Here is a 15,053-nt window from a genome sequence, read left to right as displayed (position 1 = left end):
ACGCAAGCAAAAGCGCTGCGGTGGGCACAAGGGGTCCGCCTCGTCCGGCCGGGGGCTGAGGAGAGGCGCCCTCCGCTGCTCAACTGAAGAGAAAATGTATTCTGACAGGAAAACTCGGAGTCAGCTGCGCCTGTGTACTTCTGTCACGGAAGTCTTTCCATATAAGATCAGTACAGACCAAAAAGACAAAATTTTACATCTTTAAGCGTTTCAAACCAACACTGGTAAGTAAATTCCAACAGGAGAGGCCCAGAATGTGTGCACTGTTCCAGTATCGGTTACCTCACAGAAGCTGTTAGGTTACACTTTTATCCTGCTGCTCTTTAGTACATTCTTTAGTACATTTAGTTTCCTATTTATCCACTGGAACAAAATATACAACAGTGCAATTACACCCTACGCTTATATACTTTGCCGATGACATTGTGATGCACTCCAGTGCTTCCTCTTTTTTTTTTTTTTTTTTTTTTTTTTTTTTTTTCCCATGTACAGCACCTCCTCATAAGTTCACTTTTTCTCAGGCTTCATGTTTGCTCTGTCGCAGTAAATCCTTCCTTCTGTTGAAGTCCCAGTGACTGTTGGAATATTTAGTAGGGCTCATTCTGTTCTTGCTAACTGCTACAATCATATGGTTTCAAATGGTCAAGCCATAAATTACAAGAATTACTCTTTCAGAGTCAGTTCAAAAATGCAACCCCTTGTTCTGGAGTTCTGCCATAAAGCAGCTTTCAAAGTTAGGGACGAGTCCCAATAAAAAAATGACAGGTGAAGGCTGGGAAGCTCCTAGGGACCAGGTACCCAGTTCCTCTTTTTCTGCACCACTCTGCCCATCACTCTGAACGAAAACCTTCTTTCCTCTTGGCCCTCTTTTCTCTGTTCTTTTCCATATTTTATTCAATCTTTTGTGTTTGCAAGTAAACATTTGAGAATATAAAATTTGAAATTTATACTGTCAATCAACAACTGTAGGCAGTCATTTTTTTAAAAAAATAAAGTACTAAAAAATGAAAAAAATCTGGAACGATTCTGTTTTTTGATGTTTGATGTTGCAGTACCTTCTCCTGTTTATACTTACATTTAAAGTGTTTTTGGATTCATTATAAATGATTTTAATTCTCACATAAAGAACAGGTATCACCTTAATATAACTCCGATTTGGAAACTGGCAGCATTAATAATGGCAATGTAAGAAGAGAGATGAGCTGTCTGGATAAACTAGATACCCTCAAGAACCAGAGGTGTAGACAAGCCTGGGGGTGATGAATGTTTTAACACTTCATCTGCTCCTGTCTTCTGTACTCCAAAGGCTCTAGGGTGAGCAGCTTGTATCCAAACTGATTGTATTTCTGTCTTATTTTGTTAATAGGCAACGGCATATCTGATGCATTCGTATGTATTAAATAAAGAAGGCACACAGCAAGTTGTCCAAATGTGTGTTGCTGTCATTGGAGGCAGCCAATATCAACAGTCATCAGGATTACAGAATGATCTGGTATTCGTATACGCAGCAGTGTTGGAGCTTTAAGGAAAACTTAATTTTTGCCTCAAAAAGAAAAAATAAAGGGGGGAGGACATCAAATACTGTGTATATAATTAACTAGATATTTAACATAGCTGTAATTCATAGGTAAATTTTTATTCAATCTGATTTTATCTTTCAGGCACTGTCACTACTCTTTTTCACCCTTCTCAAATCCAACTATTAAAACCTCCATTACGTGGAGTCCACTTTCTGTCATGCTGCCAGCATATTTCCTCTATTCTTGTCATTCCCCCTTTGAAATACAAATATTTAGCCATCTATGTGGTTTTAAATGTAAGAAGATGAAGGTGAAGTGTTGAACAGTATCAAACACACGTAGACATTTGGCCACTTCTTTGGCACTGTGCCCTGAGAGCACTGTGCCCCGAGCTGCAGTTTTTAAGCTTCTCTTGAAAACGCTCACTGGGCATTCTCTGTCTTGAATACAATTTTCCCCAAACTTCTATGCTTTATTAAGATGCAATATTCATCTTCCATTTCCTTTCATTGGAAAGTTGATTTTTTGTTTGTTTCTTAATTTTTTTCCCATAATCTAGGACAGCTTTCCGGACTATTTGCATCTGACCGACCCTGCCCATGTCTGGTCACTGTGTTTGCCTACAGACACACCACAGAGCCGCACCAGAATAAGAAGGGGAAGCACCACACCTCCTCACAGCCAACCTGTCCTACAGAGCAGCAGTGTTTAAACACAGTGCCACTGCAGCAGGACCTGCGTGTGTGGATTTAGGCACATGGACGCACCAGCAGGATCAGGGCCTGGTGGTGTGTCAGGTCTGCTCAGCAACCTCAGCAGATCACACTGACAGAAGTAAATTGAGAAGTGGATCTGAGTAAGCCATTGTAAAACTGCTCTGTGGACACCTTTACGGCAGGTTACATCCCTTGTTGAGTGATTTAGCTTGCATCAATAAATCTCAAAGGTTTTAAAGCTGACTCTCGTGAAAAGTCCTGAAAAAGGAAATTAATTCTTACAAGGCTGAACAACAATAGAAAAGTTACTTAAAATGCTTTCATTGATTTTTTTCTTCCATTTTCTTGATTGCATAATAGAAGGATCCCTATCTCTGTATGCTACTGCCTTTAAGAAAATCAATATGTTTTACAAAATGTAGCATTTACAAATGGTCTTCCCTTAGATCTAATAAATTTACTACCAAGGAGCCATGTTTCTTGCCACAAAGATGTCCTAAGAGCTTTTAAAATGCAGATTTGGTATCTCATTTTAGCTTCTCCATGGGTTTAACTGGATGCAGGTAACGACTGGTTTATAGGACATCACTGAGGCTTCACGGATGGGCTCCTATATCTGGTCTGCCAAGTTCTGTTCCCTAATGTAAGTCTGCTTTTACTTTTGTCTTTTTAAAAGTTTCTTTAGAGTTAACAAGAAAAAAAATCATATTGATGATTTATCTTTAATTGGCGTGATCCTACCTTGTTTAAAGGTAGCACAAATCACTTTTTCTGAGATGAGAATGCTCCCCATCTCATCTAAGCACCGCTTCTGAAGTTCTAGGTACAAATCAGCTGGTAATATCAGGCTTTTTTTTTTGCAACTAGAGAGAGTGAGAAGAGAGGCAAGTAACCAGGTGTTTCTCCCTGCAGAACACACAAGAGAGATGGGCAGTTCCCATTACAGTCTGCACATTACTGTGCCCTGGTGCTCAGAGCAGGTTATGGCTATTGCTTCCCTGTGCAGAATGAGAAAACAACTACTACTTTTCCCTAAATTTGATCTCCATGTGCAAAAATTTAGCTAGTTGTCACCTGAACAATCTTGTTTCTTCTCTAGGTCTTGAAACTTCAGTTACTTGAGTTTTACACTTTCCTTTTCCTATGCTGTGTTAGCAAACAGAGTGAGCAGGGCAGGGCAGAGCCCAGCAGCAGCAGCAGCAAACTTCAGAGCAGCAGGAACTCATGCTTTCCTCGTCCTGCAGGAGCTGCTTTGGTTGCTCTGTATCTTTAAGGGGCTGACCCTATCCCACGGTGAGCCATTATAAAGGCAGGTAAGCAGCAATACTCCGATCAAAGAGCTGAGAGCAAAGCAGGGTGCAGCTGCCCTATAATGACTGGCCACCACAGTTGGGGATATGGGCAGGATGACGGTAGGTTATAGCGTTTCCATGCTGCATCTCTCTGTTTTCCCCCATTCATTTTCTTTCTAGAACTGTTGCCTGAGCCTTGCAGAGCTGCCTGCATTTTTATGTCTGTAAGAATCAAGTAGATACAGCAGCTAATTTATTATTTTATTGATAAATAGCACACAGAAAGTGGTGCCAGAAGATGCATCAACTTATACCTGCTGCCTTTTGTTGTTTTAATCATTGCTCCTAAATTGAGAGAAGCAGTGTTGAGGTGTTTTTTTTTTTTTTTTTTTTTTTTTTTTTTTTTTTGCTCAGGCTGCATATATTACAGATGAGTCCCCTTCCAAAAAGCTGCTATGAAAATGAATTATTTGTCTCTCCAAAAGCAATTCTCTTAAGTAAAGCAGATTTATTAGAGCAGTAATAGTGTTTCTGATCCTGTACAGCTGCTAAAATGTGATACCTATACTTCCAAAGAAATGAATAAAAGGAGGTATATGTTTTATATTTCTGGAACATCAATAAATTGTACAGATCAGTATCAGAGACCTCTTACTGAACAAATTGTGCTTTCTGATTTGACAGTCTTTAATTTAGCCATCTTCCTTCACTTCCCACCTCCAAGGCTGTGTCAGTGAGAGGATGTGTGAAACTACTGAAAGATCCCTACAACAATGTTTTATACCACCTGTACCCTTTTCAGAGAATAACAGATGAATGACTGATGTTGTCCAATAAGACAGCCTTTTGCATAACCTTCCGGAGCCTGTCTCTTCCTCTCTTGTGACAGCAGTTATTTCACAGATGCTGTCAATACAAAAGCAGCTTCAACTGAACACTAAATGAAGCTGGTTACTACTCCTATATGGCATTGTTTGCACATCTAGGTAATATTAATAAAACTATGTACGTTAACACAAAGCTTGTAAGAGACAAACGATACTGCCTAATCTTGTGTAACAGCATTTAAATCCCAAATCTGCTTTACAACCAGACTGAGAAAATACACTATTTTGTAAGATTAAATCTTTAGAAAATACCAAAGATAAGAGGATAATGTGCTTTAAAAATAATAGTAATAACATGTGAAACTGTGTGAGAACACTACCACTAAAAATGTGCTTCTTGGGAATTTTAAAGTGAAATTGTTACTGTTTATACTTCTGAACATGAGCAGTAGAAGAATTGAATCACTTCTTGTGCTATCAAAGTAGGAAAAGAACTGGTAAGAATAAGAAATCCTGATACATATAAGTTTGTTATCTCAAATAGCGTGAGTGTTCCAGATCTGGCAGTAGAGAGCAATGTTATTAAATAGGTCTTTAATCCTACTCTACTGGCTTCAGGAAGTCTAGAAATGTTAATTATCACGCTGTACTTTTCTTTCAGGACAGAAAGATACCATAATGGGCATGAGTGAGGAATGAAGTTGCTTCAAAGGTTTACTGCAGTTCTAAAATGGTTTTAAAAATAACTGCATAGTCAGTAGCGAAGAGATTGAGTCATCTGCATCTCATTTGAATCAGCGTAGCTTTTACATTATATTTCCTAAGAAGAATTAAATGCCCTTTCTTTGAGGGAGCGTGTGTGCATGTAAGCGTGCTTACACCTGCACATACCTTGGAAGGACTTCAGATACCTTTAAGATGTAACTACCAACTCCCCAGAAAACTAGTGACCCAAGTAAATGGAGATACAGCAGTCTGTTGATATGCTGTGGCTTCTCCAGTATGTTTTGTACATGATACTTCAGTCCCCCATCTAGTTGCACTGTGCTAATAAAAACACAAAGCTTAGAATATAAAATGAACTTGACAGATGCCAAACTTTCAAGTCGCTCCTGCTAAGTGAGTCTTACATCAAGCTTCATGAAATCCTGTAACAATTTTGTGCATTGCAGAAAGAAACTAATGGTGCTTTCCTCTCTCTGGTTTTGAAGGGCCTTCCGAGTGGCACAGATCTTATCCCATTGCCCGAGGGAACCGTCAGTCACCTATTGATATAGTTTCTGCAAAAGCAGTCTATGACCCTAATCTGATGCCGCTTATTATCTCCTATGAATCCTGCACGTCTCTCAACATCTCTAACAATGGCCACTCAGTTATGGTTGAGTTTGAAGATACTGATGACAAGACAGGTGAGGCTACAACATGGCCAACTACCTTGGAATAACATCTTATCTTAGGGAAACAATTAAGTAGATCCTGAATAGCATGTTTTATACAACATATAACTTCAGAACAAGTATGCAACTAGAGCCCTTTGAATTTTGTGTATGAATGACCCTGAGCTTTACGCTTCTCATCTTCTCTTGAGTCTCTTGAGCAATATTTTGTATGAACACTTCTCAATGCCCTACTTCTCTGATCATCCAAATAAGAGGTACTAGCTTTGGCTGGCTCACCCCCTAGTTTTGTATCCACAGGGGCAGGGAAGGGAAGAGGATTATCAGATACCAGGTCATACAGAATAGTCACCATAATTGTAGCACACTAGACGTATTTTTATGTTGACCAGTCACTGTTATCTTGCATTTTATTCTCTCCTCATAGCAGTACAGCTTCATTTAGGAATGATTAAGTCTTGAGCTCATTCTGAATTGGTAGCAAGTTGTGGATGTTGCACTATCTGCAATTACTTGGCAGAAAACTTACATGTTCTATATGATTGCTTTGATTAATTCTACTTCTATGCTAGACCTTGCTTTTACATCAGGGGGGAGAGGTGAGGAAGGAAGGATGGTGGTACGTAAATACAGCATCAAAATAGAGATGAAGTAGCTGATAAATGGAGAAGAGTACATTTAAAAACACTGAACAATTTTAAGCTTGACAATTAATTTCATCTTCCATTTGATTGTGCTCATCAATCCCAGTTAAATAGGATATCCCAGGTACTCAAAAACAATTACTTTCTGTGAAGTGGGTTGTCTGTCTTGGTAACCATTGGAAATAGGGCCTGGGGGGTTAAAATTCCTGCCACTTAATTCTTAGTTTCCTCATCTTGAATGAAACTAAAGAACTGCCCAAATTATTGGTCAGGTTTTCAGGTACAATTTCTAAATTTTAAAGTTCATTTTCTAAAACTTATTGCAGAGAAATCCATTAAGCATGTAATCCTGAAAATAACTTTTAAATTACACCTGGATATATTACCTTAGCTTGCTAACAATTTTCATGCAATTCTAAACTGAACTCTATCAATGCAACAGTGAACTTTATCCAGCTCTAGAAGTTTAGGACTATTATGCATCACTCTGCAGACAGAGAAACTCAGGGCTCATGCAGGAATGAAGGCACCTGCACTTTCTATGCTATGTATGTGTGATGTTTCAATAACACTTACAAGGAAGAAGATTGCTAGGAGCATAAACACGGTTTTGAGGGTTTGAGTTGTGTTGAAATAGATCTAGTGACTCACAGCTTTGCATAAATGATACAACAGAATTCTGACTAATCCACCATAGCTAGATTTCTTAAAATATTGGGACAGGTGATGCATTCTCTTAAGTTCAGCAAAGCATACTAGAAAATATTTAATACTAATCAATACTAAGAACATTTTGGCAAGGCCACTGTCCTGCATAAAGGTCAGAGCTATGTACGTGTGAGGGAGTGCACAGTGCTATAACTTTACCTTTTTGAATAAAAATGTTACAGATTGCACTGAGAATAAGTGCCTTATGGATTCTAGATGCACTTCAGTTGCAATTATTGTAAGACTTTGATCAGGCTTTTATGTCTGCTGAGTAAAACTTAATTGCTTTAGTGCCATATAAATGTACAAGAGAACTACAGATACTGTTGTTAGAGTATCTTCTATAGTTGGTCTTAAACATTTATCTGTTCTTAAGTGTTATTTCTAAATGATGTATAAAGTTTCTCTGTATCACTTTCCCATCTTTATGAGGTGATCTGAGATTCTGAATGGTGTTGTGTGAAGTACAAGCTATTATATTACCTCTTTTATGGGATCAGGTATTTAAAGGAAGCAGAACATAGAGATCCTCCACTTGAAAGAATTCTTATAGAGGAAATACTTAGCTGAATTGTCTACCTGATGCTCAAGGTATTTACCTTTTGCACAGAATCCCAAGTAGTGTTGTCAAAAATATTTTAGGTATTCAACTTAGGTTTTGTGTTGATATTTTGATATTTTTCAAATTTATTTTTAACATGAGTTTGTGTGCTTTCCATTAACAAATCTAACCCTTATAACTATCTGGTGTCTCTTCTATACTGGAAACTGAGATGCACAGGATTAGAAAATAACAGCCAACAGCTGTTAGGTTTTATTATCAGGGAGCCAAAAAGCAAGAATGCTTTACTTTTATTTCCTTCTACCTAGTGATCAGCGGTGGTCCATTTGAAAATCCCTTTCGGCTAAAGCAGTTCCACTTCCACTGGGGGGCAAAGCACAGCCAGGGATCAGAGCATACAATTGATGGCAAACCTTTTCCCTGTGAGGTAACTTTTTTTACAGATGAGATGAATTCATGCAAATGCTGATGGCAAATGACTTTGTAGTGGTGTCTGTATGTTCCTTAGAATTCTAATGGTTCTATGTGACTAAGTCGCATGGGCTTTAATGAGAATTTTATTTCTTAGATGAGTTTCTGATCTATTGTTCATCTGTTGATTGCCCTGTATTTGGAGAGCATGCCTCTCCCCAATGCAGCCCTTTCTCCAAGATTCTCTGCCCATAGTCAACAGCACACAGTTGGCTCCACAGCTCAACTGTTTTGGTCACACAGTACTACTTGCACTTCTGAAAGCCCTCTGTGTGGTTTAGTGTGCTGCACACCATCGATTACATCCTTTCACTCATGCAGATGGGAAGGATGTACTGCCCAACATGATGTAGAGAAGCAGTGTATAGCTCTACTACCTGCATGGATAGCCTGGACTACAGCTGAGGATCACAAGCTGTGAAATGACCATGCTGCTGCCACCTATGAAGCTTAGAAATGGCTTCATTTGGAGGCTCCTGAGAATTTTCTGCAAAGCAGGGACAAGGCTCAGGCCCTTCCCACAAAAATCTCTTGCAAATCCTGCAGCAGGAGCAGAGATTTGCAAACATCCTGGAGTCCCCCAGTGAGCAGTGGGGCACAGCGTTTCATGGGATAAAGGCCCGTATCAATCAAGTTAAGCCACAAAATCATCTGTTAATGCCTGATTTGCTTCAAAGTAAGGATAACAGATTTAATTTAGTGTCTGTCCATACTTATGTCCAGATCCAGAAGACTGGACTTGCTCATATACCCCAAGATGCCTTTGCAGTCTATATTCCATTATGAACAAGCATTACTGCCCATTAAGTATGAGTCAACCTATGTTGACAGCTTCTATAACTGCTTTGTTTAATTCTTATTTGTTTTTGCCTTTAAAGCTCCACTTAGTTCACTGGAATGCCAGAAAATATGCAACATTTGGAGAAGCAGCAGCAGCTCCAGATGGCTTGGCAGTAGTTGGTGTTTTCTTGGAGGTAAGAATCACAAAAATAGCATGTTTACATGATGAAAAACATTATGCTGTCAAATGTTTGAGAACCAAGCTATGTATTTAAGAGGTGCTCAGGGAAAACAGATGACTTACTGGAAACAGTAACTCATAGCAAATTGCTGTTAAACCTTCCTTAGTAGGAATGTCAAGATAGAGATAAGAAAGCTATGCTACCTATTCAAAGCATAATTATAGTCATTCTTATTTAACCTGTCTATTCCATTACTATTTTAGATTGGAAAAGAACACACCAATATGAACAGACTCACTGATGCTTTGTACATGGTAAAATTTAAAGTAAGTTTAAGACGTTTAAATTTTCTTATTTCTGGGACATCCCCCAGGAAAAAAGAAGTATACATATTTGATACAAAGAAAAATGCAAATTCAACCACCACAAATCCTCTCATCAGAGTATCACTGCAGCTTTATTCTTCCTGTCCAATCCCTCTGTTCTCTTACCCTCCAAACTTCAGTATATTTGCCTAATGTTAGCAGGTGCCTCCCTAGGCTATGCTGACCTCACTGGTCATTCAGAGGTTTAGCTTTTCCTGAGGTACTTAAAATCAAAAGCTCTGTGACCTTTCAGACTCAGCAAAATAAATCATCAAGCCTAGCCTGAACAAGTTGAAGCTGATTGTCCAAATTATTTCTGCTGCAAATCTCTGAGTGGACAACTTTCATGGGGTTCTATGCTAGTCTATTGCCAGTAGTACGTGAAGGTGGTCTTTTATCAGACGTGTCCAAGATCTTTGAAGTTTGCTGAAGGAAGACTAATTAGACCATCACAAATATTATTATTTTTTTTTAGATTTACATGGGCTTAATGCTCTGTAAGATGCATAAGTTCTAATATGCGGAAAAACACGTATCTCATACTTGAGTTGGCATACTTCTTGTTCCTTTGTATATGCTTGCCAAAGATAGGAAACAAAGGCAGTTATGCAGCAATATGTAGGTTGTAGATATTTATGTTGATATTTACTTATTCAATAAGTGATTCCCTCCACTTAGAGGAAAGCATTATCCCTCAGTTGCAGTGATAGGTCTGTAGGTTTGTCACCAGGGATAAGCTGCTCAGTCTGTTCCTTATGAGCAGCTTTACAGACTGTTGGACTTTGTGCGTTGTGAGTGACTCCATACTTCTCAGATACTTCTGAATACAACTGCAGGTTGAAAAAGTCTTGCCCTGGACTGTGGCAGTCAAGGAAATTGCTACCTTAGGCACAGCACCTCCTTCTAGTGGTCTTTCAGTTGATCCAGCTTCCTCTACTTTTAGACTTGGATGTTTTTTTTTTTTTTTTTTTTTTAAAGCTGATACTTGTTGCAGCAAGCAATGCTTGTTTTAGACCAAGTTTTCCCCAGGTTGAGATTTTCTACTAAAACAGATGGATAGCATAGAAAACAGCCAGTAACAAAACAAGGAAATTCTTCATGATATTTTCTGTAGCTCACTGAACATAGGAAGTATATTTTGTGTATATTTTCAGACCTTTTATCAGAAGATCTGAACTTTGGTAGAGGCCATGCAGCAAGAATATACTTCCTGCACTATTTTTAGATGTTTGTCATGAAGAGCTGAACTTTGGTAAAGGTCATGGGGCAAAAATGCCAAGTCCAATGTGCCAACACCAGAGGTCACACTTCACATACAACAGTATGTGATATTTTCCCTGATTCTGTCTTCATGCTGCTTTTAGATAACAGTAGTTATGAGGCAGCCAAACCATTACAGACTCTTTTCTTCTCCTGCTCTCTATTCTTTAGTATTGCTCTACTGTTTTCTTTGTTTCAAAAAGACTTGTTTAATTTGCACTTAAAAGTAAAAAGAAACATCAAATATTAATTGTCTTCCAGGGGACAAAAGCTCAATTTAGAAGCTTCAACCCCAAATGTCTCCTGCCTTTGAGTCTAGATTACTGGACGTACCTTGGATCTTTGACAACACCACCCCTTAATGAAAGTGTAACGTGGATAGTGCTGAAAGAACCCATCAGTATTTCTGAGAAACAGGTAAACTTCTAATACTGTCCCAAATCTTTTAAGATTCAACACTAGATACACAGGCAATGGCTGTTTTGCTTTGCAGTGGGGCCAATTTAAAATACCATTAGACTGTGAATAACAATTCTGTTTAATAATCAGGGCTCCTATTTTTTCTGTTAATACTACCTAGGATCTTTGCTTGAACCTATTCTATCAATAGACCACAATGAATGCTTTCCTTTGGTCCTTTTTCAAAAACATTAATATCAATTGCCTTTTTAAGCTGTAAATTATCTCATGTGAATTTACAGCTGGAGAAATTCCGCATGCTCCTCTTCACCAGTGAGGAAGACCAGAGGATTCAAATGGTGAATAATTTTCGCCCCCCTCAGCCACTTAAGGGGAGAGTAGTTCGAGCTTCCTTCAATGCCTGAAGAAAACTGACAATGGCCCTGAAATATCCAAGAGCTTCCACATGAGAGCCAATCTGTTTTCTGACCACTCATGAAGCGTGCAAGATAGCCATTTCCCTGAACATGCTGTACTTGGAGGGGGGACAATTTTCTGATTTTATAATTTATTTAAATCTCACTCTTTTTAACTTAGTCTTTCATCTTTTTAACTAGAACTCTTTTTGGCATAAGGGATAGTAAAGTAATTGGGAATGCTGTCCAGGACTTGAAACTAAAAATCAGTATAAGAAACTGTGTTGCACTATTAGTGCTGATGCACACATCTTTTGATTTGATACAAGATGAAACAACAGTCAAGAAACTTGTATAAACTGGACTTAATTTTTTCCATAGATCTTTATTGTTAGTATTTGAGCTCCCTTTGAAAGATTTTTCACTATATTTTAGCTGCCTGACACAAAGTGCACAAATAGTATAGAAGTTGTTTTTTATTCACCTCAAGGAGGCACTAATGGGAACACTACTACTTGAAAACACATACATTTTCAAGTTACTGTTCTAAGATGCTATCTTACTGGAAATACAATATGTCATGCAAATGTTTAAAAACAGGCCATATTATTGCATAGTATTGTTAGACATTAATTCTTTTAGCCCATACAGAACACATAATTATCGTGGCCTCATTAGTTCTGAAAAAATCTGTAGAAATTCAGGGATGTATCTTCTGGCTATCTCAATTGTTCCAATTCTACCTCAGGTGATTTGCTTTGCAATATGATCTCCTTTGGTGTCTGCCCTACAGAATGTAGATAGATGGTTTGTTTTACTTGAGAACTAATGTGGGTAGACCTTGACTGCACTGAATGTACATTGCTGCACAAATCATCCCCTAGCTACGGCCCTCTTCAGGAATATTCCCTGCAAATGTGAGGTTCATCAGTCACAAATACTTTTACCTCCTCAAAATTGTGGCTTTAGACAAGTCGTGCTTTAGTATCGCTGCTACTGCAGTGTAGTGACAAAATTCTTCAGACTTCTGTGACTAGTGGTAAAATAGAGTGAGGTTATCTATAACTATCCTCGCTCTATTTTCAGTTATTAAATTATGGGCTTAAAATGTTTTGCTTAATCTGTATACTTCAGACACGAGTTGTTGATCATCAGTTTTCATCTTAAATGAAGAAATTACTCAAAGCTGTATACCCTAAAGGAAAGCAAGGGGGGGAAAGGTGAGGAGAACACCACTTGCCATGGACTATTTTTTCCTTCTCTGAAAAGGGAGAAAGATACTGTGTGTGAAGCACAGTACGAGGAACAGAAGGCCAGAATTCTAGATGTAACTCTTCTACAGCTTTTCTGATATGCCAACCTAAAATGTTCTGTTCCTTCGTTTCTTCATATGTAAAATGAGAGTTATACTGTATGACTGACCTACCTCACAGGGATGTTGTGAGGGCTAACTCAGCGTTGTTTTGAACTTGAGACTCTTACACAGACTATAGTAGAGGAAATAATAAAAGAAACATAAAATGCAATGTTTTTAACTATATGAATGTAGCTTTGCTAGTAATGCAAACTGGTATTGCAAAAAATCTATTTATGTATCTTAATTCATTTGTCAAATTAAATAAATGAAACTTAAATATGCACCTCTTCCTCTATTGAGGTCTATATTTTCCTACATATTGCAGTGTTTTTTTTTTTTCTCTCAGACTTCCTTTAACAGAGAAACACCGATACCTTCAACTGATGCATCTATTTCAGATTGAGGAATGATCTGATTGCTCACCTTCAGGTTTCATAGGAACCCTGACCATGCAATAGTAGAATAATGTGAACACAGATAAGAGTCATCCCTCAAGTTGTTGATTCTTTTGGCTAAGAATTTTTGATGTTTACTTCATCTTTAATGATTTTTTGCCTACAGAGTTGATTTTTTGTTACTATGAATCTTATTTTCCTCTTATAAACAACATGAAACATCTTTTAAAATGTAAAAGGTCTTCCAGAAGAACTTGAAAGATTTGATAGCCCTAGTGTTTTATGAGGGCTAAATTAAAAGCCTCCTAATTGAAATTTAACCAGTATCACTTACCACATATAGCTTAACTATCAAAGTACTGCTGCATTTGTACATGCTTTGACAGAGTAGGTTTCAGATAAATATTTTCAGCATTTTTAAAAATTTTAAGCATGTAAGACTTTTCAGAAAGTGTTAATGGGGCTTATATACCAAAAGTTTATTCATCTTTTCCCAATTACAACCACTTGGTTTCAATAAAAGAAGCTTGCTTATCTACAGAATGTGTCCATGCTGTGACCTTGAACACAGTACTTAAGCTTCTTTAAGGGTGGTTTACTAGTGAACAGCACAAGGGTAATATTTAGCTCACAAGGTTATTGTAAAAGCTTAGCTATTGTAAAGAGCTTTAAATGGTGTATCCCACAAGGTGTTCAGTTTCTGTGAGATGCTTACTCTACCTTGCTTTAGAAATTTTATTTATAGCTTTTCTCAGTTGTTAGGTTATAAACCATATACTTCTTTTTACTACAGTGAAATGAAATAATTGATAACACAAAAGCTTTTGTAATAATTTCTTCCATACAGCAAAAGGAAGCAAAAATAATAAAATTATTCCCCACAAAAGACTAGTCTAAGATGTTCTTTAAGAGGTAAGACCAAATGTTTGACTGATAATTCATTTTAATTTAGCAAAGTTTTCCTAGTAACTATTTTCTGTAGTACAAGGGACCATATTAATTTTACATACACATTCTTAACTTGTTAATATATTGGTTGAAATATAGTTAATGTAAGAGCTTTACAGCAGGAACTCTTTTATTCTTTTTACTGATATTATGCTACTGTCTATGAGACAAGGAAAATGAAGGAGATTGTGTACTAATATTTATAATGGTCTGTGAGACCTTCAGAGGAGTAACTTCAGAGTAACTATGACAGTACAGACTGCTATTATTTAATAATTCTAGTTTTGCTCTGAGCTAAGTTTTGGTGCCTGTATCTACAGAAGTGACCATCTATTTACAGATGCACTGCATTTTGTAAGACCATAAGAATCAAGCCACTACTACCAGTTTGCTTGTCTGACTGAACTCCTAGAATCATAGAATATCCCAAATTGGAAGGGACCCATAAGGATCATTGAGTCCAACTCCTGGCACCACACAGGTCTACCCAAAAATTCAGACCATGTGACTAAGTGCGCAGTTGAAATGCTTCTATTGTCTAAATGCTCCTAACTATATTCTTTTAGTGCCTCTAGCATGCATGTACCCTTTAAAGGCTATTCATAGGGCTGAATAACTTTGCTATGCACCCCTACTTTTTGAGGATTATTAGGAACGTCTTTTTCTCGGCTTTCTTTTTACCTTCTGGCACACCTTTTTCTAAACTTGGCAAAGTTCCTCCATCACAGACATTCAAATTCTAGAACGTGTGCTACCTTTGTGTATTGCCAGCTCCCTTGAAAGAAAACTACCAGCTGAATTTAACTACTCCAGG

The 15,053-nt window shown here is 37.8% G+C and overlaps 1 protein-coding gene across 1 annotated transcript; it reads left to right on the top strand.

Moving 5' to 3' along the window:
- The first annotated feature begins 3,546 nt into the window (after positions 1–3,546).
- CA7 (carbonic anhydrase 7) lies at positions 3,547–13,183 on the top strand. Its single transcript, XM_035336977.1, has 7 exons — positions 3,547–3,648; positions 5,567–5,764; positions 7,975–8,093; positions 9,016–9,111; positions 9,363–9,425; positions 10,986–11,141; positions 11,426–13,183. The coding sequence occupies exons 1-7, from the start codon at positions 3,609–3,611 to the stop codon at positions 11,546–11,548; spliced, it is 795 nt and encodes a 264-aa protein (XP_035192868.1). The 5' UTR covers positions 3,547–3,608; the 3' UTR covers positions 11,549–13,183.
- Positions 13,184–15,053: the final 1,870 nt, after the last annotated feature.

This window comes from Oxyura jamaicensis, chromosome 11 (genome assembly GCF_011077185.1).
Source record: "Oxyura jamaicensis isolate SHBP4307 breed ruddy duck chromosome 11, BPBGC_Ojam_1.0, whole genome shotgun sequence".
NCBI lineage: Eukaryota > Metazoa > Chordata > Aves > Anseriformes > Anatidae > Oxyura > Oxyura jamaicensis.
Note: the sequence above shows the minus strand (reverse complement) of the source record. Positions and strands in the feature narration are given on the sequence as shown.

Bases quoted from the DNA above. Each gene is read 5' to 3' on its own strand.
- CA7 (XM_035336977.1), top strand. From the start codon at position 3,609: ATGACTGGCCACCACAGTTGGGGATATGGGCAGGATGACG. The intron at 3,649-5,566 runs GTAGGTTATAGC...CTGGTTTTGAAG, and splicing joins GGGATATGGGCAGGATGACG to GGCCTTCCGAGTGGCACAGA. The intron at 9,112-9,362 runs GTAAGAATCACA...TTACTATTTTAG, and splicing joins TAGTTGGTGTTTTCTTGGAG to ATTGGAAAAGAACACACCAA.